This window comes from Microtus ochrogaster, unplaced genomic scaffold (genome assembly GCF_000317375.1).
Source record: "Microtus ochrogaster isolate Prairie Vole_2 unplaced genomic scaffold, MicOch1.0 UNK1, whole genome shotgun sequence".
NCBI classification, from domain to species: Eukaryota; Metazoa; Chordata; class Mammalia; order Rodentia; family Cricetidae; genus Microtus; species Microtus ochrogaster.
Genome location: NW_004949099.1, coordinates 30,078,046 through 30,105,107, shown reverse-complemented (window position 1 = coordinate 30,105,107; position 27,062 = coordinate 30,078,046). Strand labels below are relative to the sequence as shown.

Below are 27,062 nucleotides of genomic sequence, written 5' to 3'. Positions count from 1 at the left end.
CATTTCCCCTTTTTCTGTTTAAACAAAAAAGAAAGGCTTTAACTTTAACATAGTAAAATTACATATAGTAAAACAGTTATAAAGCAAGAATTACAGTTACAATATTTATATCTATTTTATATTTTATCATTACAAAGGAATAGTATAACTAACCATTCTTCATCAAAGATTCCAGAAGGATATAATATTACAAGTTCCTCTGTACCATTGGGGCATCCATCTTCGGCCTACAGGCCCATAGTATCCAGCAGACATTTCCATGAAGCAGGAAAATTCAAAGACAGTTCAGTCACTTTCTTCTGTGTCCTGCAGAATGTCTAGCAGACTCATGAAGCAGGAACCCCAAAGGATCATCTTACCTTTAGACAAGTTAAACAGTCCTCTCTCTGGGGTTCTTTGTGTCCAGTTTATGCAACAGTTCAGTTTCTTGCCCAAATGGCTAACCAACTCTTAAGGAGCTTTATTGATGCCTATCTTCCTATTGAAGTAGATTAGTGCTGATGTGTCTCATTGTCATGAAAAGCCCTAAGTTATTAAAACATTTAAAATGCCATATTTTGTAGTTTTTGAAAGATATGAAGAATGTCTATTTAACTGAAATATATCTCTATATATCTAGAAAATCTAATTAACATGACAAGCTTGACTGTAATTGATGATTATACATTAACAACCTATACTTCCTAATTATGCATTACATTTTTAAACAAACTACACAATCACAATACCTTAATCAAGATAAGAAATATGCATATACATATAACAAAATTGACCTTAAAATTGTATCAATAAATCAAGATTTATACCAATGCAAATTATTCATCTCTATATCATATCCCCCTTTAAATGTAAAAGAACATTTATAAACAATATTTGGGAATATGGGTGCAGTTTTTTCTCTCCAAACTGCTTCATGCTGAATGGGGTGCTGTTATTCAGGTGTTTTCATGGTATTACCTGTGTGCTAGATTCATCTCAGTCGGCAGTTGAGTGGAATAATTTTCTGAAGGTGTTCACGGCAACCTTTCAGGAGGGCATGGTCTATCATACCATATTGGGATAGAAGCAATCCACAGGGTCTCATCCTCTGTGAAAACAAATGAAGAACCTCTTTTCCAAAGCATCATATCCTTAGATCCAAATTCTGAAGTCAAGATAGCTGTATAATACACATGTTGGATTAGCTTAGCAGACCACACAATGAAATGTCTCTCTGTATTTAGCTCCTTCACAGTCAAAAATTGAAAGAAAATACAATAATATACAGAACCCAAACTCTCTGTGAATTTTCCATTTTTACGTGGCTTATTTTTTCTTTATTTCTTTTAATCTATAACTATCTGTACTCTGTCTCTTTAAAGACTTTACCCTTTTCTTAAAGGCATTAACTTTTTTCTCTATATTCTTTTTCTTCTCTCTCCCAAGCCTACATATGTCTAACACTATGACCCAAATTGAGGTCTTTTATGTCTGAATCTGTTCTGTTGCATTGTCTGTAATCTTTACTGTCCAGGAACAATTTTGCTTTGCACTTTTAAATCGCTAAGTGCTTAAGAATTTAAGCTGTGACATTCCTAGGTCAAAAACAGGTACTGCGGACTTGCCCCGCCTAGTGCAACATGGCAGAGCTGCTTGTGCCTCTGAGTCAGTTGTGCCTCTGAGCCTTGGAGTGGTGGGCTGTTCTGGATGTTGGCTCCACCTCTTTCCAATTTCAAAATGGTGGATGTACCATTTCTGCTAGCTCTGGGGCCACCAGGTAGGAGCCGCACTCAGCACATAAACTCTTTCTTTTTGAGTTACAGCCAAATCTACCACGCAGAGCACTGCACAGCCTGGAAACATCTCTCCATATGGTGGCAGAAATCCGCCATGCTCTCCCGCCTGCCCAAGCCTGATTCCATTGTCTGCCCAGGCAGGAAGAGCTGAGCCAAGGGCATGGTCTCAGCTACTTTCTTCCCTATCCCAAGCAGGCACACAAACATCCGGTCCCACAAAAGCCATTGAAATGTTGTATAGCCGGAGTTCGTACTGGCGGCACAGCCCAGGAAGCTGTGTTTTAAAATAGCGCAGCTTTTTTTTTTTTTTTTTTGCTGCTGCTGCTATTGCTGAATCAGGAAATCTCTCTACAGCATGCCCTAGCAAACAGCAAAAAGCTTGTTAAACTCTATGTCTGTCTCTAGAATTCCTTTTTAAGCCCTCTTAGGTTTTATGTGGCGTTAGTTACCGCGTTGGAGCGCCACTCTGTTGTAAAACGCATGAATTTCTGTGTACAACATGATGTGAATTTTCATGTGGGTGGAGGAAATCAAACCAGTGTCCTCTGGAACAGCAGCCAGTGCTCTTAACCACTGAGCTATCTTTCCATCCCTCCTGTGTATTTCTTTAGCAGTAAATCTTTAAAATGGTTTTAAAACATTGTAGAAATAAAGCACATGCAATAGTAAATGGGTCATTAAAAGAATTATATCATTTGTTTTCTTTTTGAGATAAAGTGTCATTATCTATCTTTGACTGACCTAGCACTCACTGTGTAAACCAGGGTAGTCTTAAACTCAGAGATCTGCCTGCCTCTGCCTCCTGAGTACTAGGATTAAAGGGATGCACTACTATATCCAGTAAAGTTACATTGTTTTTAAAGACTTAGTTATCTGAGGGCATTGTTAAGATAGAACATAAGAAATTAAAATTGTATATCGTAATTTGCAGAGTAACTCTCAAAGAACAATACAAAATTCTAGTAAATGATAATAAAAGTTAAGTTTTAATTAATATGACTGCTTAATTGGAAAGGAGAGATAAAAAACAGAGTGCTAAGTGTGGTGGCATAGATCTATAGTCTTTATACTCCAAAAGCTGGAGGTGTGTGATTGTTCATGGCCATCTTGGGCTACATGGTCAGCCTGGACTACATAGCCAGACTATCACATTGAGAAAGATGAGGAAGGTGGAACAGAACAGAAGAGAGGAGAGGAGGGAAACCAAAGCTTAATGATAGAAAATGTACTACAATTGTTCCTTGATATTTGTAGGTGATTGGCTCCAGCCCCCTGTCATTCCTCATGGACACTAAATCTATAGGTGTTTGGGTTCCTTACATAAATGGTATAGATAACATTTGCATACAGCTTCAATCTCTTATGTACTGAAATCCTTTCCTCTTAGAATATCTAGCATAGTATAGATGCAGTATAAATAGTTGGTACATTGTATTGTGTGACTAATAATGGAAGGAAGTTTTTGTCTTGAGAAATTTTGATTCTACTGATTGGATAAACAGATAAGGGCCAGAAGGTAATATGTCATCACCACCCAAAGAAAGTTCATATACCTAGGGTGGAATCAGACAAGCTAGACTTTTAAGGAAAGAAATGTAGGCAGTTGATGGTGGCACACACCTTTAATTCCAGCATTCCAAAGACAGAAACTGGTGAATCTCTGTGAGTTTGAGACCAACCTAGTCGACAGAGTGAATTTCAGGACAGCCAGGGCTGTTACACAGTGAAGCCCAGAGAGGTAGGGGAGAGGGGGACGGAGGGAGGGGCGAAGGAGAAGGAAGAGGGAGGGAGAGATAGCTAAAGAGATAGAATGAGAAAGATTGCTAAAGATAGAGTGAGGGAGAGAGAGAGATTACTAAAGATATAAAATTGCCAGAACTCTAACCATTTTTATGTGGTGTTTTGCAAATTTCTTGCATAGAAGGCTTTTTCCATTAGGCAGGCTGGAGCTTCTCAAGTTTTTTTCTGATTTCTTTCTCCTGACATCTTTCAAAACTGCAATTCTAACATGCTAGTTGTCCCTTTTCCACTGGCTTCAAAATTCTTGTGCCCTTTCTGCCAGTGGCTTAAGTCAGATAGCACAAAATAGTACTTTAGGTAATAAGCCAGATGTTAGTCAAGGTCCACACTGATTTGGGTCACCCTGTAGTAAGAAAAACATCTTTTCTGTACCCTTCAGAGTAAGAAACGTATACAGATTTTAGTAGCATAATTTTTATTTTGCATCACTTTGGATCTACCCTCCCCCCAAGAAAAGAAAACCCAAAGGGATGATTAAGCTGGTTTGTTAATATTTTCTATTCTTTTCTTTCCTTTTCTTCCCCCTAAGGGAGGGTTTTACTATGTAGCTCTGGATGTCCAGGACCTCACTATGTAGACCAGGCTGGCCTTCAACTCACAGAGATTCACCAGCCTTTGCTTCCCTAGTGCTAGGATTAAAGGCGTGTACCACCACTGCCCAGCAAGCCTGGTGTGTTTTTAATGCCAGGCTTTAGAAGTGGATAGTGGTGGAGTCCTAGGATTGGATAAAGACTGTGATATAATGGTACCAAACTAGAATACCCTTAGCAAGTCCTGCTTGTTCAGATCCTTCTCTGTGCTTCATCTTCAGAGATGAAGGTACTGCTTTTCTACAGGTGTGGGGAAGGCACTCTGATAATAGAGTATTATAACCTGCACAGTAGTGTATGTTGGGATAATGTACTCTAAATCCCATCTGGGGGTTTTCTCTTCTATCTGGAAGGGAAATTTGTGAACAGGCAAACCAAATGTCAGAGGTTTTCCTATTCTTTTTTACTTGAAAAACTGTTCGTTTTTACAGTGTTCTGGATGTTAGAACTAAGTTGGTCTCTAGAAAATCTAGTGACTTTACAGTCTAAGATTATTTTAAGCTCTGAATCTGTGGATGGTGGCTCGCCCATGGCTTCCTCATATGACATCTTAAAGATGTTACTCTCCCTAATGTATTAAAACATCAATATTGCCCAAGAACTTTTTTTCCTGTATATATTTGTTGCAAGAGGAGCAGCCTGCTTGTTCATTCTGGCCGCCCAGCTTAGCCCTGAAATAACCACAGAAAAACTGTGGTTATTAATTAATTAAATTACTGCTTGGCCCATTAGCTGTAGCCTCTTATTGGCTAACTCTCACATCTTGATTTAACCCATTTCTATTAATCTGTATATCGCCACTTGGCAGTGGCTTACTGGGAAAAATACAGCATGTCTGACTCTAGTGGCTCCATGGCGGCTCTCCAACGCTGCTTTCTTCCTCCCAGCATTCAGTTCTGTCTTCCCGCCTATCTAAGTTCTGCCGTATCAACTAAGCCAAGGCAGTTTCTTTATTCATTAACCAATGAAAGCAACACAAAAGCAGGACCTCCTACACCATATATTTATCTTAGTTAGAGTTATTATTGCTGTGGTGATACACCATAACCAAGCAGCTTGGGAGAGGGGATTAATTAGACTTACCCTTCCACAATACTGTTCGTCATGGAAGGGAATCAGGACAGGAACTCAAATAGGGCAGGAACCTAGAGGCAGAGCTGATGCAGAGGCTGTGGGGGAATGTTGCTTACTGGCTTGTTTCTCATGGCTTGCTCAACCTGCTTTCTCTTTTAGAGCCCAGGACCACTTGCCCAGGGGTGGCCTCACCCACAATGGACTGGGCCCTCCCCATCAATCACTAATTAAGAAAATGCCATATAGATTTGCCTATAGCCCAATTTTATAAAGACATTTTCTCAATTGAAGCTCCCTCCTTGTACTTGGAAGCTGCTTGCTAATTTCTGGCTGTTCAGACCCAAAATAATCCCACAAAAATTGTATTAATTAAAACATTGTTTGACCAATCACTTAGGTGTATTGCTAGCTAGCTCTTATGTTTTAAACTAACACATCTCTCAATCTGTGCATCACCACGAAATTGTGGCCTACCAGCAAGGTTTCACCAAGCTCCCATGGGCTCTTTCTTTTTCTGTGGTTCTGTTTCTGACTCCACCTTCTTTCCTCTCTCTGCTTGAAATTTCTGCCTTACTCAATTCTGCCCTGCTGTAGGCCAAAGCAGCTATATTCTTTAACCAACGGTACAGCATACAGAGGGGAATCCCACATCACCTCCTCTCCAGTAAGTTCACATAAAACTAGCAAGCACAACATTTCTGAGTAAAAGAAATTATAGAGGAATTATTTCAGCCTATGTACACCATTTCATTTTTTTCCTTTGTGAAGTTCATACCTACAAACAGAAAATGAAATAGAAACTACTGATAATACAACTTTAGAGTTTATATTATTCTTTTTGCTGTAATAAAAGCATAAGATAGTAATCATCACATATCTTCTTTTAAGAATTTCCCAGCATTCCATAAGTATTAGTTGTCCAGTATGGCACTGTACAGTTGAGGAATGGAGAATATGAGGCATTCCTTCCAAGTGTTTTTCTTTATTGTTTATTTTTATAATAAATATTTTTAAATATTTATTATGTATACAATATTCTGTCTGCATGTATGCCTGAAGGCCAGAAGAGGGTGCCAGACCTCATTACAGATGGTTGTGAGCCACCATGTGGTTGCTGGGAATTGAACTCAGGACCTTTGGAAGAGCAGGCAATGCTCTTAACCTCTGAGCCATCTCTCCAGCCCCTATTGTTTAAATTTTTAAAAATTTATTTTTATTTTATGTTTATAGGTGTATTCCCTACATGTGCACCACATGCATGCCTGGTGCCCACAGAAATCAGAAGAGGGCATCAGATCCCCTGAAACTGGAATTCTAAATGTTTGTGAGCTACTGTGTGGGTTCTGGGAACTGGACCCAGGTCATTTGCAAGAGAAGCCAGTGCTCTTAACCACATCACTTCAACCCACAAAGTGCTCATTTTTAGTTTGTATGAGAAGCAACCTTAATGCATGAGAAACCAAGTAACAGTAGGGAGCCAAGTAGCACACACTATCGTATAAGAACTGTACGCATTGTACTGTACACAATGGATCAGTTTTCCAGAGATGACTGAGTTGAGAAGCACTGAACTGACGAACTGAAGTAGATGGGGCTTCTGGAAAAACTAAATTGTTGTAGGATTCTATCTCAGTATCAGCCCTGAAGAAAATTGTTATGCAGACTGTTATAGGCAGTGTTGTTTGTATTAGCAGAAGTGTGGGAATGCTCTAGAGGTCATTCAGAGTAGCTACACAGACTACTCTGCCCATGCTATATGATACTTGGTAGTATGAGAAAGTGGTAAATGTAAAATGTGTAGACCATATGTACTAAGAATAATGGCTTAAGAATAAATTGGATTTTTATTTTTCAACATTCTATTTTTTTCCCTTGGTCTTTTTCAAGACAGTTTCTCTGTAGCTTTGGAGCTGGTCCTGGAACTAGCTCTTGTAGACCAGTCTGGCCTTGAACTCACAGAAATCTGCCTGCCTCTGCCTCCCATGTGCTGGGATTAAAGGCATGTGCCACCACCGCCTAGCCTCAATATTTTATATTTTAATTGTCAAAAATTACACATTTTATCATATACGTTGGTGTTTTGAAATATATATACATGGATAAACATTGTGGAATAGATAAAATTAGCTTATTAACATACATTTTACCACAGCTACTATTTTAGCAGATCAATTAAAAGTCTGTTTTACAGAAAAATAATAATTATTATTAACTTTAAGCATCATGTTGTATAACAGATCTCTTTTATTTCCTTATCTAAAATTATTTTTATCTGTGGCTAACCTCCCCAATTGATCCAGACCACTAAGGTTTTTTTTTTTTCCAAAAACGGTTATCAAACCAGTTACATGATTGTAATCCCACAATTTGGGATGGTGAGGTAGGAGGGTACAGACTTGCAAGACTGGGCTAGTCAGCCTGGCTTATACTGCAAGAACTGGGGATGGAGGGAATTAGAGAAGAAAGCAGTATAGAATGGGTTTAAAAGCCAAGCCAACAAATTGTGACTACAGATAACACTGTATGATTTTGTAAGTACACACACACACAGATTCATAATAAAGGATATGGATAATGGTGATTATAACAATTAAATTTTCAAAAATTAATTGCAGATTTAAAAAAATTTAAAACCCCAATGAAAATTTAGCAAATCACTACAATATTCTAATTGGTTTATGAGTGAATTTATCTTGTTCTTTATGTCCTGATTGTCTAAATTTTGTGAAATTTTATTTATTTACTGGCTCTTCATTTTTTTGAGACAGGTTCTCTATAGCAAAGGCTGTCTTCTAACTGTCTGGATAAACCAGGCTGGTCTTGAATAGGCAGTAATCCTCCTGTGTCAACCTCTTCAGTACTGGTATAACTTGGGTACCCCACTAAGCCTGATATAGTTTCTAAATTTTCATAAACATTTTAAATCATAAGCAGCCATTTATAAATGAGAAATAAATAACAAAATAATAATTAATTCTTACAATGGAAAAGAAGAACTTGTAAAATTTAAGTAGAAAGATCAGGGAGTTTGCAGATAGGACCAATGGATAAGAGAAAGCTACAGTGTCTTAGGGGAAAAAATATATATATATATATATATATATATATATATATATATAATGGTATGTGCTCTGTGTGTGTGTGTGTGTGTGTGTGCGCGCGCGCGCGCGCGCACTTGCATCAGTATCTTATGAAACTGCTTTCTGCTTCTCCCTTGTTTCCTTTTATCATTCACATCAGGTAATTGCATGTTATGAGGTTTGGAGAAACAGAACTTCAAACATTGCTTTTATTTTATTTTACTTTACTTTATTGGGTTTTATGAGACAAGATATCTCTATGTAATTCATGCTGTTCCAGAACTTGCTGTTTAGACCAGGCTGGCCTCAAACTCATAGAGATCTGCCTGACTCTGCCTCCTGAGTACTGGGATTAAATGCATGTACTACCATGCCCAGCATCAAGCATTGGTTTGTTTTTTTTTTTAAACGAAAATATCAGACTGCTTTAATGTATCTTAAAGAGCATGAAGGGATCACACTTTACCTGGCAAGTGTGGCTGCCAGATTGAACCAGGGACTTGGTTTTCGTTTGGTTTGGTTTTGTTTGGGCCATGAACATAATTTAACTTCTTATTACTTAATGAATTGTGCTACTTTCAGTGCTGTTTTACACTGACAGTTACTTGGCTTTTTACAAACTACAGAAGTTTATTTACTTCAGCTAAATAAAGTATCTTATCTCTCACCTATTATGAGATTGTCCCAGCTAATTAGTTTTTAGATAACAAAAATCTGTATCATTTTAGAATCAAAGTACATAAGAAACCCTAAAACTGGCAGCATTGTTGATGAGGATTTTTGGAAGTTGATTTTCTCTTATCTTGCTTGAAAGCCAGACAGTAAACAATCATATTTCTTTCCCAACAGTTTTTAGAAATTAGTTTACATGTATGTTCAAATTTAAAATTAGCAACTAAATTTTTTTAGCGTTTACATTCCCATTCTACAAATATGTAACAACCCATTTCATGCCTGTCTGTTCTTGTGGGGCACCACTCCTCTTCTCTTAAGACATAGTCTCACATAGCCCAGACTGGTCTTGAGCTCTTGACCCTCCTACTTCAGTTTCTCTAGTGCTGGGATCACAAACCTATGCCAACATAAGCTGTCTCATGAGTGTTCTTATCTTTGCTCATTTACATAATTCTCGAAAAATACTTGAAGACTCAGACCTCCAGACTTTTCTATCCCAAATTTCATCATTCTTTATGCCTCTTATCCCTAGTAGCACTGTTGTGTAATACCATCCCAGATTGTACCCTCCTTTGTAAAGGGTGTGCTACATTCCATTCCTTAATGTCTGGTATCCGAAGTGCTTGCTCTGAAATAATGATAAGTATTGCATAATAAAGTCTTATTAAATTCTTACAACTTTATTGAGTAATTGCTAGTTACTCCTATTAGATTATCATAAAAGCTGATTGAAACCCACAGTGTGACTGGAAGAATACAATTTATTTCATATAACTGTTCTAAGACAGGTTACCAAAGAGGTGAGGAAGCCCTACTTTTAGGTGTGCCAGGCTTTAGGTAAACTCAGCTGTTACTTAGAATGTGGAATGTGGAAATTCAAGTTCTCAATTGTTCCTGAACTCGTAGACCAAGTTAGCCTTGAACTCACCTAGATATGCCTGCCTTCCTCCCCAAATGTTAGGACTAAAGGCAAGTGCCATGCCCATCTAGTCTTCAGTTTCATTTTGTTATACATTTATACATGAATAGGAAAAAAGGGTACATGTTACTTTTCTAGTGTGGTGTTACAGATATTGATTTAAAAGGAATAGACCGGACAGTAATGGTGCACGCCTTTAATTCCAGCACTTGGGAGGCAGAGGCAGGTGAACCTCTGAGTTCGAGGCCAGCCTGGTTTACAAGAGCTAGTTCCAGGACAGACTCTAAAGCCGCAGAAACCCTGTCTTGAAAAACAAACAAACAAACAAACAAGAAGGAATAATTTTTTCTACCATGATAATAAATAAAACATAAAAGATTTTTCACTTAAACTGATAATATACACAATTATTTACCAGCTTTAGAAATAGATTATTTGACAAATAATGAGAAAATATTGGAAGTTGGGGCCAAAATGTCAAAGACAACTAGAAAACAAGATTGCTAAGTGATTGATGCTCATATTCTTTAGTCATGACTAGAACTCTGTTCTAGTTATGGACTCTATGGTTTTCTACATCTATGAACCATTCAGAATGTATTTAAATACTGTGATGGTCATTCGCATAGTTAATGTGTGTATGGCTCCAGGAACTGAGTGCATACCTTTAACTAGTTCACAAAGGGCAAATGACCTTTGTCACTCTATGAAGGATTCTTGTCTTTTTCCATAGAGATTGTAAAGTGTTGCCAATTTTTTTGAACAAACTACAAAAACAAAGGCATTGTTATTTGACTCCTAGAATGTGAGAGAGAAATTATAAAGCTGTGGACTTTTGTTTAGGTTATGTTTCTTTCTTGCTTTTATTTTGTTAACTTTGTCTATTCATCAGAAAAAAAGCTTCTGATCCTTCAAAATAAGCCACATTTAGAGATTGTAACTTTTTTCCCTAATGACTTAGGTAATTAAGGATGTTTTCTGTTTTAAATTATCTTTTTTTTAAATGAAGGGCCAGATGTAACATTCATTGATAATGATATTTTAACACAATTAGTTGCATCAAATAATTAAACTTTATTTTACTAGTAAAACGAATGAGTTTCCACAAGAAAATCAAACAAGTTTGATCTACCTAACCTAAGTCCTCTTCAATTCTAGAACGTTACACATTTATACTCCTACCATCAGTTCAGTTGTGATTCTTGTTCTCTTTTTATTAGCCCAGTTCTACTCAGTTCTGGGTGCTCTACTACAGAACTAAATCTCTATTCAGCCTTCTCCTCTCCTCAGTTCATGATCAATACTTAATGTGTACTGTCTATTATCTTTTGACATTTTTTTTCTTGCTTCCATTTCTCCTTATTTTTGAATAGAAAGAATCTTATAGCCATAATATAGGCTTAGTTTTAGATTCCTGTGTTTCCTGACCATACATGTGTGATATTCTCTCTCTCTCTCTCTCTCTCTCTCTCTCTCTCTCTCTCTCTCTCTCTCTCACACACACACACACACACACACACACACACACACACACACTTAGACAGGGTCTCACTGTATAGTCTTGATTAACCTTAGACTCATCTTCTGTATGCTGGGATTACAGATGTGGGTCACCAAGCTCAGCTTCGGACCCTATTTCATTTCCTATGAGAAGAAAAGGGTATTACTGACACCTCCACTTAACCATTTTAAAAACAACAAGAAGCTCAAATTTACTGTTAGACAACTTTGCACTTGAAATTGTTTTAATCCAGTGGTTCTCAGCTTTACTGATGCTGTGACTTTTTAATACAGTTCTTCATGTTATGGTGACCCCCAAACATAAAATGATTTTTTTTTTTTTGCTACTGCTATGAATTGTAATGTAAATGTTTGTATTTTCTCATGGTCTTAATCAATCCTTTGACCCCCAAGGGGTTGAGACCCACAGATTGAGAACTGCTTTTCATCTGTTAGTTTTAGTGTTAGGTTACATTTGCATGTTCTGCACCATAAATATGGTCGATTTTCACTTATTTAGTCATAGTTGATCTCAGTTGTTGCTTTCAAACTTTGAAAGTTTTTGTTGTTGCTGTTGTTGTTTAATCAATACAAACCTTTTTTCTATTTATAGTTTTTAAGAGGCAGTTTTATATTCACTTTGCAATAAGCTTTTGAAGCCTACCTTGGCATCCTGCTGTTTGAATTTGATGTAACTTGTCAGTGATGCCAAAGACCCTATTAAGTAGGATGAGGTGAAGGCATCTTGCATCCTGTTGTTCATAATATTGTTTATCTTGCATCCAATTTGTTCGTATTTGAAAGCCAGTGCAGAGGACAGCAAGTAAAAGAAGAGCGTTTCTTTTGTTTTCAATTTAATTTCTCACTTTTCTTGCCTGAAGAATATAACAACTCTTCGTTTCCTCAGAATTATATTGAGGTTTTAGAGAAGGTTCCTGATTTATCTGAAAAGTTCTGACACTAGCACAAACCTGAGAAGGGTTTTGGGAGAAGTCAGTGGGACAGCAGATGTGAATTCTGATTGTACATAGGGTGTTCAGGCCAACAAAGGGTACAACCCTAGTACAGGACTTAACCCTGCTCACAGCAGTGGAGGACATGGCAAGCATAGAACCAGTGGATGCCCACAAGCTCTGTCCTCACTTGGAAGAAGACTGGCAACAATTACCTGTATTGATTCACTTTAAACTGGTTTATTTGGTATGTGTGCCAGTTTTTAAAAATTACTTTGTGCCAGCAAAAGAACATTTAACTCTGGGGGCTACCTTGCCACCTTAGCTTTTAACTTGAGCTTGAAGTTAAAGTCACCATCCAAGTATGCTCCCTGCACCTGACATTACTTCCCGCAGGAGCCTCCCAGTGAATAAGAGGAAAGGCTCAGCCAATTATGCTAGACAAAGCCACACAGCTGCGAGTCAGCTGGGAGGAGTTTCCGTTTAGAGCTGGAGCTGATAGAGGCTGGCCTCCCACCTCCTTTTCTCCCCACTACTCCCACCTCCCGTTCTCTGGGATTACCTGGCGCTAGCTGAGCCCTGACTCCAGGACAGGACAGCAGATGATGCGATACTAGCCGGCACCACCCACCTCCAGCCTTGGCCTCAAGAGCTAAGACCCGAGGCTCAGGTGGCACCCGGCACCCTGCCTGAAGGTTGGCGGGAGGGGAAGGGGTGGTCCTTACGGCTGGACCCTCCAGCTGATACAGGAAGTGCGGGGAGAGCCTGGCACTGGGCTGGGGATCCGCCCCGCCTGCCTCTCCTAGGCTGTGCTGTCTCCGCAGAACAATGAAGTGCTTCCAAGTTTGCTGAGACTCGTGGGGAATCCATCGAACTCTGTCAGCCTTCAAATGTGCCGCCAGAGACTTCCCTGCCAAGAAGCTGTGTTTTAATAAAAGAAGAAAGAGATACCCTGGCTGGGTAGATCGCTTTGTTAGGAGATCTTCACGACCATGGTCCAGCGCTTTAGCCTCAGGCGGCAGCTCTCCAAGGTGGGTCAGCTTTCTGGTGTGTCTTACCGGGAACTCTGACTGGCTTTAGCAGGGCTTCCTTTCTGATGGGACTTTTGTGTCAAGCCTGCCTTCCTCTAGTGCTAAGGAAGGTCTAGGGAGGAAGCACTGCCTTTTGTTCTTTGATCTGATGGACACAAAGCTGAAGGCTGCCAGCCCTGCCAGCCCTGCTAGCCCCAGACTGTGTGCCCCTAAAACTGCAGCTGTCATCTGCAAATCTGGACCAACTTGTCATGTGTTCCCGATAGAATTTCAGAAGAGTGTGGATAAGAAATATTTGTAGACCAAATCTGCATATTTAATTAGCAATTAAATAAGTAACTTGTAGACCAACAGAAGAAAATCTGCCTGCTCTGTGGAATCAAGGCTTACATAGAAATTTCACTAATAAACACAAGAATTAGCACAAAACAGTTCTAGGAGCCGCCAAGGCCCACAGGAAAATGTTAAGATGAGGGGTTGTGTGGAGAATTGCACATCTAGTGAAGAAATATGTAGGAGGCCTCACAGGGAAGCTGATGGAACAAATATTTAGAGTGAAAAGTCGGTTTCATGGGAACAGTTTCAAGTACGAGATAAAAAGGTGAAGTGCCCCTTTAAGAAAGAATAGTAGTTTTTATGAATGGACTCTGGTGGACACAGCCTGGATATATATAGTTTGAGCTCTCTCCTTAGCTAGTGCAGAGGCTGCGTAGAAAGAGGAGTTAAGAGGTGAGCTTTGTTTCAGAAACATTGTGATCTCCACAAACTTTATTTTAAAGACATGGCAGTTAGTGGCTAAATTGCACCACAGTTCATTCCTTGTAGACAGAAATGTAAACAAATTATCTGTAGGCATTTTCAACTTTCTTGACTGTAAATCAGAACTGTTAAATCTGTATTGCAATGTGTTAGGGTCCAGGTGACCCCGTTGTAACTGAAACAGGAGAGTCATGCTTGCCTCTATTCCCAGACCATGTGATAGCTTCATGATCTCACCTGACAGGGACTTTTTTGGATTATTGAAATGCATTTCCTATTCTGTATGTAGAGAGAGAGACGCAGGAGGCCCACATTTCTCCTAAACAATATGAAGAATCCTCGTATTATTCCTTCAGTATTCTTTAGTGGTGAATTTTCAAATATGTAGTAATGTAACAAACAGACACTGTAGTGTTTTTATGATACTACCACACAGGATGGTCTTAGAGCTAAGAGCCAGGCAATGATCACTTAACTAGAACAAAACTGCATTCTGGGTATTTTGCTGCTGATGTTTTTCTCCAGGTTATAATTTACATAGGTTATCATTTATTACATAAGGAGAATTAGGTAGGGAAGGGGTGGAAGCACAGTCTATACAGAGAGAACCAGGGTGAGCAGAGCAGTTCTTTCTGCTTACCTTAACAGTGTTTATAGTTCCTGTTACAGGTGGTTATGACAAAACCTTACGGAATTTGTGCCCTTGGTTTAGTATGTATTCAGTTGTGAATGCAGTTTGCAGGGCACTTGAACATAAGGAAGAAACTGAATAGGATGTCCCTGAATTTTTCCTTTACTCACTGAGATTTAAAGAACTAACTACCTTTGCCCTATCATACAAGTAGTTTTGCTAATAAGAAAGAATCTTGTACAAGAATATAATTTTCTTACTATCTCAGTGTTTTGATAGAAATTTCTGTTAGAAAGTTTGTGAAAGGAAATATCTGTAAAGGTTTGTGGTGGTTTTAACATCAGGATCCATTGATCCTAACTTGAGTTGCCATGTAACTCCTGTAGGCTAGCTACTATTTACAGATGGGCTAAGAAAAAAGAAGGAAACTGTGGAGCTATAGGAGGAGTAAAACTCTTTTTTCCTATTACACCTCTAATCCCAGCACTCAGGAGACAAGCAGGTATATTTCTGTGAGTTCAATGCCAGCCTGGTCTGCAGAGTGAGTTCTAGACCAAACACGCCTACTGATGTCAAACAAAAGATTCCTTGCTCCTGAGAGCATTGTTTTCCTTATCTCCTTGAGTGAATCCCAGCTTCTTCGCCATTTCACATTTATTCCTTGCTAGATTGTTTACATGTTACTTCAGAAATACTAACAAAACCTTTTTCTCTCGGCTATACATCTACTGGGTAAGCCAGAAACGGAATCTAGCCCCTTCCACTGTGGGCATTTCACTTAATTCTCCTAATGATTCTTAAAGTTGATTGAAGTTTCCAGTAATAATGCCCTTTGATTTTATTTTCAAATGATAATTATTTCCCAGTGTTCAAAAGTAAATTTTTTTAAATGAGATTTTACTTCCAGCATATTTTTTATGGAGATTATAACCCTGCCTCTAGAGGTAGCATTTTTAAATTCTCCCTGTTCATGTAAACATGTATTTTTTTTGAGCTTTCTAACATGAATGACAAGTGAAGCAGTGGTGTGGGACAGTTGTCTGTATTTTGTCAGTTATGTTTTAAATAAATACTGATTGGCCAGTAGTCAGGCAGGAAGTAAAGGTGGGACAACCAGACAGTAGAGGTGGGAACAGGAAAATTCTGGGAAGGAGGAAGGAGGAAGCCCATTCCTCCCCAGTCCTGCCCAGACACAGAAGAAGGAAGATGTGACCTGCCCTGCTAAAAAAGGTACCAAGTCCTGTGAACAAAGCTATAAGAGTTAACAAGAAGCCTGAGCTAATGGGCCAATCAGATTTATAATGTGTGTAGACTTTTTGTGTGACTCTTTGGGACCTAATGACTGTGGGAACCGGGCAGGACAGAAACCCCAACAAGCAGGCCCTCATGTTACAGAGTGGCGCCCACGGTCAGCTAAATCCACAGTCCTTCTGTTTGTATGTTGCTTTCATTGGATAATGAATAAAGAAACTGCTGAACTTAGGCAGAGTAGGCAGAACTGAATCCTGGGAAGAAGGGCAGAGTGGGAGATGCCATGGATCTCCTGCCTAAGACGGCCGCCTGTTAGAATCTTGCTGGTAAGCCACAGTCATGTGGCAATACACAGATTAATAAAAATGGATTAAATTAAAATGTAAAAGTTAGACAATAAAAAATTAGAGCTAATGGGCCAGGCAGTGTTTAAATGAATGCGGTTTCTGTGTGATTATTTCAGGTGTAAGATAGCTGGGCGGCCGAGACAGAACTAAGAGCCACCCTCCTCATGCAACAAGGCAATGCTTGTAATATTGTCAACTTTAGACATGCTCTGAATAGGCTCTACTTAGTGCAAGTTTCACATTTTCATTAAAGGCAGTCAGCCCCACAGAATCCCTCCTTCCCCCTCTCCTTTCCTGTCTATATATAGTCTATTCTGGCATTGAACTTACTAGCTTCTTTCCTGAGACTTTCAAGGACAAGATTACAGGTGTGCACCAAGGTTCTGGGCACTGAGTCCACTTTCTGTCTCTGAGAGTATTTGAAATATCATCAACCCGTTATGACTTCTTTTTCTGTCATACCAGATTTCCTCCCCATTCCATCTGAGAGCTTCCCTTTGTTATGTTTAAATTTTTCATATGATAGAAACCCAGGAAATAACTTTGCAGTCATGACTTGAGTTTGCCTATAAAGGTACTAAAGAAAGGTCCCATGGACCTTCAGTTCTGCTGTTGATTAGCTGAGAACAATCTAACAATCTTTTAGTCCACAGGTGCCCTCTCTACAGTACCCTGTTTTGCTGTCAGTTTGGTGTCAGCAAAAGAAACTTTGGAATTATAGCTATTCTCTAGAAATATAGATTATTGATAACTTGAATTTTCAGTAAAAAAAAAGCGATTATTCTTTAGAAATCGGTTTTTAAAGTTCTACCAAATTTTTTGTTTTATGTATGCGGTGGCATATATGACTTTCTTAATCTTTCTTTGAATTTATTCTCATCGGTAAAATATGAGCATTGCTGCTCTTCTACCATGTGGGTCCCAGGGCTTAAACTCAGATCATTGTCATTGTCATGTTTGGCAGCAAGTGCCTTTACCCTCTGAGCCACCTCAATAACCCTTACAATTTTTAAAAGTATATTAAGTCTGCCTTCTCAGTGATAAACCCTGGAGATACAGTAAAGTGGTACAGTATTATTTATGATTACAATTTCAAATATATAGGCAAAGAGTCAGTATTGGGTGGATACTTTTAAGCAGTAGACATGCAACATCTCTGTGTTCCTTCCAGTAAATTTTCTTTGTTAAGTTATCCACTGGTGAGCTTCATAATTGGAAATAGAGCACTTTGCATTTGTATTTTACTAGAAAGAAAACGTTGCATTTTCCTATTAATCATTGACCTGTTTTTTTGTTTGTGTGTTTGATTTGTTTTTAGGAGGCTTACATCAGACAGTGCCATGATTGGCTGCTGTGTCTGTGTGCATTCTGGAACTTAACTCACTCATCAGGTGTAATCTATAGAATACTTCTGGTGTATTATAAAACCCAAATAGAAAGACTGATAGCATTCTCTTACATGAAATGAGACCTCTAATAAGATAAACTCTGAACACACACCTGTGTTAGAAGTAAAGAGTGCTGCACCCTTTTTTTTTTTATTAAAATAGGCTGCTTTCAATTTTGAGAAAAACATTTGTCTTACCAGACTATATGACAGGTAGAAAGCTAAAATAAGGGTCCAGGTGTAGCCCGGTGGTAGAGTGCTTATCTGCCATACTAGGAAAGTCCCTAGTATGTCCCAGGTTCAATCCCTAGCTTGTCTAAAAAGAACAAACCAAAGGCTGAAGTCAGCCTTTTATTTTTATTAAATTAACGGTAAATATTGCATTTAGAGGTGTGGTTGAACTCTTCCTTGGAACCTGTGGTAAAATTTAAAAGTAGATGAAGTAAACTTTCAGGTGGCCCTAGAGGATTTGCATCAGTAAATTCTTTCTCTTCCAGTAGGACTTCAAGGCCTGGGAATGTATATCACTGGGTGGAGTGCTTAGCACACATGAGTCTTGGGCTGAATCCTCAGGCATGGTGATACACATCTATGGTCCCAGTGCTTGGGAGGTTCAGACAAGAGGATCAGAAATTCCATGTGGCCCAAGCCTGGCATGGTAGCCCATGTCTGCAATGGTAGCATTGAAACCATCTTCACTTATTTTTTAGGGTACTATACTCTTGGTTTCTTCTGACCTTTCACTCTTCATTCAACCTTCTTTTTTATTCCTATGGTATTTATCTTTTAATTAATACTGATATGGCCTAGGTTCAGCCTAATCTACTACATTCTTGGTGATTTCATCCATCTGCTCTGTGTGTGTGTGTGTGTGTGTGTGTGTGTGTGTGTGTGTGTGTGTATGTATGTGTGTGGTGTGTGTGTGAATTTTATTCCCCTTGCTGCATCCTAGATTTGTATTTTCACCTCTTAAACATCTTCTAGAGTGACTCACAGACATTCTAAACGTAATATACCCTAAACCCAAACTTGTACAGTTTTCGCATCCCCTGGTTCTTTTCAGTTTCTCATCTAGTTTAGTGTCACACCCATCCTTTAGGACTAAAATCTTAATACCCATCCCCACCTCTCTCCAGGATCTCTTTACATAGTTCTGGCTATACAGAAACTCTCTTTGTAGACCAAGCTGGTCTCAAAACTCTGTATGCTGAGTATAGGGATTAAAGATGTTAGCCACTTCTCCTCCTCCTCTAAATACGTCACCTGGTTCCTTTGGCTATTTTTTTAATGGTTTATTTGTTTTTATTTTATGTGCATTGGTGTTTTTTGTTTCATGTATGTTTTGTGATATTGTCAGATCCCCTGGAATTACAGACAGTTGCAAGCTGCTATCTGGGTGCTTCCATGTGGGTGGATGCTGAGAATTGAACCCATGTTATCTGTAAGAGCAGCCAGTGCTCTTTTTTTTTTTTGTTTGTTTGTTTGTTTGTTTTTGGTTTTTTTTTTTTTTTTGGTTTTTCGAGACAGGGTTTCTCTGTTGCTTTGGAGCCTGTCCTGGAACTAGCTCTGTAGACCAGGCTGGTCTCTAACTCACAGAGATCCGCCTGCCTCTGCCTCCCGAGTGCTGGGATTAAAGGCGTGCACCACCATCACCCGGCTGCAGCCAGTGCTCTTAACCACTGAACCAGCTCTACAGTTCTTAAATACCTATAATTTGGCTATCAGGGCTGGAGAGATGGCTCAGTGGTTAAGAATACTGGCTATTCTTCCAGAGGACTCACATGGCAGTTCACAGCCATCTGTCATTCTACTCTCAGGGGATTTCTTCTGCCCTCTGTAGACACCAGATATACACATGGTACACAGACAATACAGACAAAGCATCCATACACATAAAAATAAAAATTGATAAATCTTTAAAAATTGACTGTTGTTTGCCAATTTTAAAGTTATGGCCTCATTTTTGATACGAAACTGTTTGACTTTATTGTGCATTAACATCCCAGCTGGCCTGACAACTTCCTATCAATATTGCCTCATACCTTTAACATAGAAGCCAGAGTGAGGCTATTTGTCCTAAGTTTTATTTGTGTTATTCCTGGGACAGAAACCCTCCATATCTTCCATTTCTTAAGCTTATCTAGCCTGTAAAGCCATACACAGCATGTTTCTCTACATACTCTCTGACATCATATTCTGTTAGCTCCTTGCTCATCCTACTCCAGCCACACTGGTTGGCCTTTCCTATTCCTTTTCAGATTCCTTTGAGTACCTCAGGTTCTAGCTGAAACAATGTCATGAAAAAAGTCAAAAATAAGTTCTGTTCAGTTGTGTAAAAATGTGGCTGCATACCGTTTTCCTGAGAACTCTAAGCAAACTTGAAGGAGTGGGCTTTAAGAGTCAGTGACAGGAAGGAAACAAAGAATTAAAACCTTATCAGTCAAAATACGAGTGTGAATTTTATATTCTGTAGTATCCCTTCCACCTGAAAGTGTCGTGCATACAATCCATCCACATGTGAATGAATGTGGTGCTGGGAATAAACTCTCCTCAATAATCAGTGAGAACAGTGTGACCACTGGCATGTACACTGTCAAAGAAAATGTCTACTAATGGTGGATGGAGCCAGGTCTGTCTGTTTGGATACCAGAATAAAGATTTTAAACTAGTTTAGATAAATGTTCTTAGTTTTGTTTTGTTTTAAAACACCCTATGTTGGTATATAGAAGAGAATGTGATGTAAGTGTTGCAGTTATGTGTGGGAGGAAAGGCCAGTCAGGCGTCAGTACCAGAAAGAACACTGAATACCTTTTCCTCTATAACACTAAAGAATAAAAGTCACAGAAGGTATTTATTGATGGTGTTGCCTAAGAAGATGAAGTGACTGACTCAGAAATGTCAGCTATGAAGCTAGGGATAGTCTTGAAGACTGAGGACTGATGTGGGAGTGTCATATCAATCTGTTGATTTCATTGGTTAATTAATAAAGAAACTGCTTGGCCTGATAGGTTAGAACATAGGTGGGTGGAGTAAACAGAATAGAATGCTGGGAGGAAGAGGGAGTGAGCGAGACGCCATACCGCTCCTCTCCAGGGCAGACGCGATGAAGCTCCGACCCAGGATGGACGTGCTAGAATCTTCCTGGTAAGCGCACCTCGTGGTTCTACATACATTAATAGAAATGGGCCAAGAAGTGTTTATATGAATACAGTTTGTGTGTCATTATTTTGGGGCATAAGCTAGCCAGGCGGCCAGGAGCTGAGTGGCAGGAATGCAGCCCCGCCTCTCCTTTCTACAGAGGACCTTCTGACAGAATGTGTCCAAGAGGCAACTCTCCGGCACTGTTTGTGTCTTAGGTAGAGATTGTTGGTATGGTTGGCATTTTGATTGCTAAAATAGGACTTTATATTTCCTGTTCTTTTAAAGATTTGTTTTTATTTGTGTGTATGTATGTCTGTGTCTGTGTTTACATGGGTATGTGGATGTTTTGTTTTCATTAGGCCAGAAGAGGGCATCAGATGCCCTGAAGTTGTTACAGGTAGTTTTGAACCACCTGACATGGGTGCTGGAAACCACACTTGGGACCTCTTAAGCAGGAAGTACTCTTAACTTGTGTCATCTTTCTTGACCCATATTTCCTGTTCTTTAGGCTACTTGATCTGCTAAAGTCTAAAAAGAATGTAGGATGCAAATCTTTAGCTTAAAGACTTTGAATATATTCTTTCTATGGCTTTTAATTACTTAGTTGTCATCTTGAGGATATTTATCATATTAAAGAACCAAGTGCTATAAAATTAAAGATACTACAAATAACACTTGTTCACATCTTTTTATGATATATTATTGAAAAAAATTTTAGTGAAATAGTTAATACAGATGATGGAATTAAAAGTTGGAGAGAGTTTAAGATTAAGGACCCAAAAGACTACTTTGTGCTGTAGTTGTTGCTAGAAAGAAAATGATATTAACAGAGTTTGTTGACTTTAACCAATGAGTAGAAAATTGTGTTTGAATAGAAGAGATTTTTAATTTTGCAGTGATGTCAAAGGATATCTTAGAAGTAAAATCTAACAGAGTACTTGAAGGTGGAAATCATACATTACTATCTAGTTTCCAGGAACATATGCCCTTTCCACATCTCTTACTGATGCTAGGAATGCTGCCTGTGTGATCACTTGCTGAAATCTGACTGATGTTTAGATCAAGACAGCTATTCAGGACCAGATTCTCAGATGAGAAACAAAGCACACAAAAATCACATGAAAAGCTGACCATAGCCGTGCGCATTTATGGTAGCAACACTGAAGGGCTGAAGCTAGAGGGTTTGCCATGTATTCAAGGACAATGTGCTCTTCAGAATAAGTCCCTATCTCAAACCACAGGGGAAAGTAGTAAAACTAGAAAACAAAAACTTGTTAGGATACTACTCTTGGCTTCTTTTAATAATTTTGTTAAAGAAAATATAAGGCCTAAAAAAAAATGTCCCTCTAGCAATGTTATTTTCCTTCAGGAACTGAGGAGTTCGGCCTGTAGTGAAGGCTGAAAGGGCAGAGCATTCTTAGCCTGGTTTCAGTGAGGCAGCCAGCACATACAGATATTCTTATGACCTCATGCTTCAGTTCTATGTTCTTTTAGCCTTACTGGTAAAGGGAAATTTTGTACTAGGTTTTCCTTTTCTTTTCTTTTTCTTTTTTGCTCTTCCTTCCTTCCTTCCTTCTTTCTTTTTTTTTTTCTTTTCTTTTTTGCTGCACAAATGAGAGGGTTTGTTTCCCTGTGGGACTATGGAGAAGTCAAGGCAACAGAAGCTTGAAGCAGCTGGTCACATTGCATCCACAGTCTGGAAGTAGAAAGTGAACGAATAAATGGAAACATCTTCTGTGTTTTATTTAATGTGCCATAATAAGTAAATGATCTGGGAATTTTTAGACTTTAATGCTGTGGTTTGCTGTTAGAGCACATCAGCGTAACAGAATGTATCTTGTTTACTTTTTGCTTGCTAAGTGTGTCTGCCTGCCAGAGGCTTTTAACCCTGCTACCCACATGATATGAACAAAAGAGCTAGCAGTCTGTTAGAGAAGAACAAAAGAAAAGCAAGAAAAATAATTTTTCTTTAGCTGGAAGATTTCTCTGGAGTCTTGGTGGCTAAAATTCAGGCAGAATCCCAGAAATCAGAGCAGATCAGTGGGAATCATTGTGTGTTGGAAGAAGGTGTACCTGCTTGGGGCCTGGACTGCATGAAATGGAAGGTAGGGGATCAACTGCATTTTTCCTTCTAAACTGTTCAATTTTAGGAAAGTCAAGGGGCCTTGTTCTGGAATAAACTCAAGGATCTTGTGTTTTGAGAGAGAAGATAGATGTATGGTCATTTTCTGTGTCAACCTGAGAGGTGGAGCTCACCTGCTGTGCTGGCATGAATGAGAATGACCCATATAGACTCAAATGTTTGAATACTTGGTCACCATTTAATAGAACTGTTTGTGAATGATTAGGGGGTGTGTTTATAAGTTATTATGGTCATGATATCTCATCCTAGAAATAGAAAATAAAGTATTATAATACACTTGCCTGGCACTGAAATGAGTTTGATGACCTGGTTTAAGTCACTTAGGTGCTTTTTGCTCTTTCTAAAACTAACCTGGAATCTTGGGGGACACCTGAAATGGAACCTGCCTGTGGCTTTCCCCCCCCCCCAAAAAAAAACCACCATTATTTAATTGTTCTTAAAGTAAACATGTATTCTCTAATCTAAGTATTCCCCTAGGAAGATGCTGTAAAATTGTCAAGGCTGCATGTGTCCCAAGTATTAATTTTTCCATCAGTGAAGGGGATATATTTTGACAGTAGTAGAAGTGAGTCAGGGTACCTATTATGTTATAGAGTCTGTGACCAGCAGTTGATGGATAAGATTCCATTACTCCTTCAATGCTAGAATAATTACAGTTGAAACTGAGAATTGCCCTGAGAGTTTGTGCCATTGTATAAATTGTTTTGTGCCATTTTTTTCTGGTTAATTTTATATCCTAGCATAGTTCTCCCTATCACATGGTGGGTACCTGATCAATACATTTGTTAGATAAGTACCTTATTCTATGTTTGCATCTCCTTACTGCCAAGTTGCCTTTCCAAATGAGAAGTCTTCTTCTGTGGCAGCAAGAGTTTATTGCAACTTTCTGTTTTCCCTTTTTTTTCTTGCTTTCTTTTTCTCCCCTCCTTCCTTCTGATCATTTTTTAAATGTTCACATTTCTTAGAGCTGTTTCAGAGATTTTTTTTATTCTGTCTCTATACTTCCCGTGAACAGTAATCATTCAATAATTTGTTCACATTGGGAAGATGTCCAAATAGTTGTCTCCAGCAAAGAACTTTCTTCCGTGCTAAACTTTAGTTCTATTTATTTTATTATTTATTAAATCATTCCACATACATTTATTGAAAATTGTACCATCTCTACAAGGTATTAAAATGTTCGGCCACTGTTCTCAATTAGCTTGAAGTAAATAATCAAAGCAGATTACAGATGGTGGTGAATGCTACAATGATTCTAGATTGGGGTAATGAATGATTAAGGCTGGAGATGAGGTATAAGGGCAAAGAGCAAGGTTTATGTTTATGGAACAAGAAGAATTAAGGAAAATAGAACTACTCTCTTATGCAAAGCTGAGTAGAAACTGACCAATGTAAATGAGCACTAGCCAGAGCACTTGCTAGAAAGGAAGGGGTCATGAGGGCAACTGTAGGAGTTTGATTCTTTTTAAAATTCAGTAGGGGGATGTGGCTCAATAATTGAGTGTTCACCAAGCAAACACATGTTCATTTCCCATTACCAAGATTGTTATATATGCACATACAGATGTACATACATACATACATACCTGCCAGTAGTGGAGTCAAAAGGTTTAAATAGAGAGTAACATGGGATTTATACCCTTTTTTTGCACTTGAAGTGTTTCATTTGTTTGTTTGTTTGTTTGTTTGGTTGGTTGGTTGGTTGGTTGGTTGGTTGTTTTTCAAGACAGGCTTTCTCTATATAGCCTTGACTGTCATAGACCAGGCTGGCCTCAAACTCCCAGAGATAAGCCTACCTTTGCTTTTCAAGTGCTTGGATTAAAGGTGTGTGCCATCACCTGGGATTTATACTTTGAAAAAAGTGATTCTGACCAGTGTGGAGACCATAGAAGGAGATGATGCCTTGTGATGGGGGACAGTAAAGATATGGAGCCTTTGTGAAACTTGATGAACTGAATGTAAGAAATGAAGGGAAGAGACAATTGCCTGCTTGATATTTGTTCTGGGATGTTTACTATTGAACTCATCTTTCCCTTCCCTTTTGCTCCCTGAACCTACCTTTCCAGGGTAGGTTTGATTTGGATCTACAGTCAGATGGGTATCCTTAGTCTATATGCCCTAATTGGGGTCTAAAGGAGCCACCAAAGACACAGGCTGACTCGGCTACCAGCTTGTGGACCTTTTGAGTGGTGGTAGAACCTTTAAGTGGTGTGGCCTAGTCGTTAGGGAAGTGTCCTTTAAGGAAACTGTAAAATTCCCGTCTCTCCTTTTCTCATTTTTGTTCTGTCACATGCTCATACCGTGACATGCTTCATCACCATGAACTTGAAAGCAGCACTGCCAACCAGCCAGGGACTAGAACCTCTGAAACTGACAAGCCTTCCTTACAAAGTTGTTTATCTCAGGCACTTGTGACAGTGACAGAACACTGAACAGGAGCCTTACTGCATGTCATCTGCTGAGTGTGCCCTATTTCTCACAACAAATACTGTGCATTGTCTTCTGTTTCTTGTCTTCTGCCCCGCATACCCTATACACCCAGCAGAGGTCATCAATTCTACTTTCTGAATACCTCCCAATTAGCACATTTCTAGGTGCTCATGCCTCTTCCTTCGTGTCCTTCTAACCAGCTGGTCTCCTGGCCCCTATGTCTTTTCCTGTAGCTACTGAAAAATAGTCAGATTGAATTATCACACCTCTCCCGGAAATTTTTGGCTGACCCCCGAGGATAGCATTGAAAGTCCTTAGAATGATCTATAGAGGTTCTTAGGACCGAGTCTGTGTACTTCAGCTTCATCCTTCAGCCTGCCAACCCTTGTTCCCACCAGCCACACAGAGCAACTGTTTACTGTCAGTGAGCCCTGCCCTAGTTGTTCTGTTCCTGGCTACTTTTCCTAACCCTCAGTCCACTGCACCCCTTGCTGACCACTTTCTACCCTGTATCCCTAACAAACAAGCAAACCTACAGAGGTTCTGATTGTCCTCTGGGCTCACTTAGGAGCCATTCTGACCCACTGCTTTTGGTGAGTTCCTCTGTGCTCCCTCAAGGAACTGTCACTGTTTTGATTTGCCTTTGTTTTCTACTGAATGAAAGCTTCTTGAGACAGGAACAGTCTATCTGTCTATACCACTATGCTTCCAACTTCCAGCTTAATTTATATGTTGAAGGTGATCTACAGGAAGAAAGGGAGTGTAATAGCCAAGCATCATGACACATGTAATCCCAACACTATGGAGGCAAAGTCAGAAGGATCTGCAAGTTCAAAGCTAGTCTGGTCTATGTGGTAAGCTCCAGACCAGCCAGAGCTACATAGAGGGACTATCTCAGAAAAACAAAACAAACACTAACAAAAAAGAAGAAAAATGGTGCATTAATAGAACATGTACAGTATGATATTTTTATAGAAAACTGAAGAGTGTGTAGATAATACATTAATTGAATAAAGTGATCAAATAATTTAAGACATTTTAAAGTATCTGGACATGACTACAGCAATGTTTCTGTTGTCACATAAGATAAGGAACTGTTCAACCCCTGGTTCTCTTTCCCCTTTGGGGAGCCCTGTCTGTGTACATTGCTTCTGTGTGGTGCCGGGATGTTTCTTCCCTTGGTTAATTTACCAACTTGATAGTATTGGGTTTACTGGATTTTTACTGTTGTTGTTTTTCAGTATCACTTTATACACTGAGTCTGGGTTTTTGTTTTTGTTTGTTTAATTTGGTTTTATAAGAACATAGAATATTTACATGGTTCTGAAATTAATTCTACAAAATAACACATTTTGTAGTATAGCCATTATCCTTATCCCTTAATGTTATTTTTTCCCTAGTCTTGATTTCCATTTTGTTCTGATTCCATTTTCTTCTTCTTCCTCCTCCTTCTTCCTCCTCCTTCTCCCTCCTCCTCTCCCTCCTTCTCTTCTTCTTCTTCTTCTTCTTCTTCTTCTTCTTCTTCTTCTTCTTCTTCTTCTTCTTCTTCTTCTTCTTCTTCTTCTTCTTCTTCTTC

At 39.0% G+C, this 27,062-nt stretch overlaps 1 protein-coding gene across 4 annotated transcripts in view; it reads left to right on the top strand.

Annotated features, from left to right (window-relative positions):
- Tmcc1 (transmembrane and coiled-coil domain family 1) overlaps positions 1–27,062 on the top strand; it is a 194,850-nt gene that overhangs the window by 81,523 nt on the left and 86,265 nt on the right. The window contains exon 1 of one of the 4 annotated variants that reach the window (XM_026788181.1): positions 13,209–13,397. The exons of the other annotated variants lie outside the window; for them this stretch is intronic. Coding sequence (XP_026643982.1) covers positions 13,359–13,397 — 39 coding nt within the window. The 5' untranslated portion in view covers positions 13,209–13,358. Of the gene's footprint in view, positions 1–13,208; positions 13,398–27,062 lie in introns of those variants that run through there. 4 annotated transcript variants of the gene reach the window in all.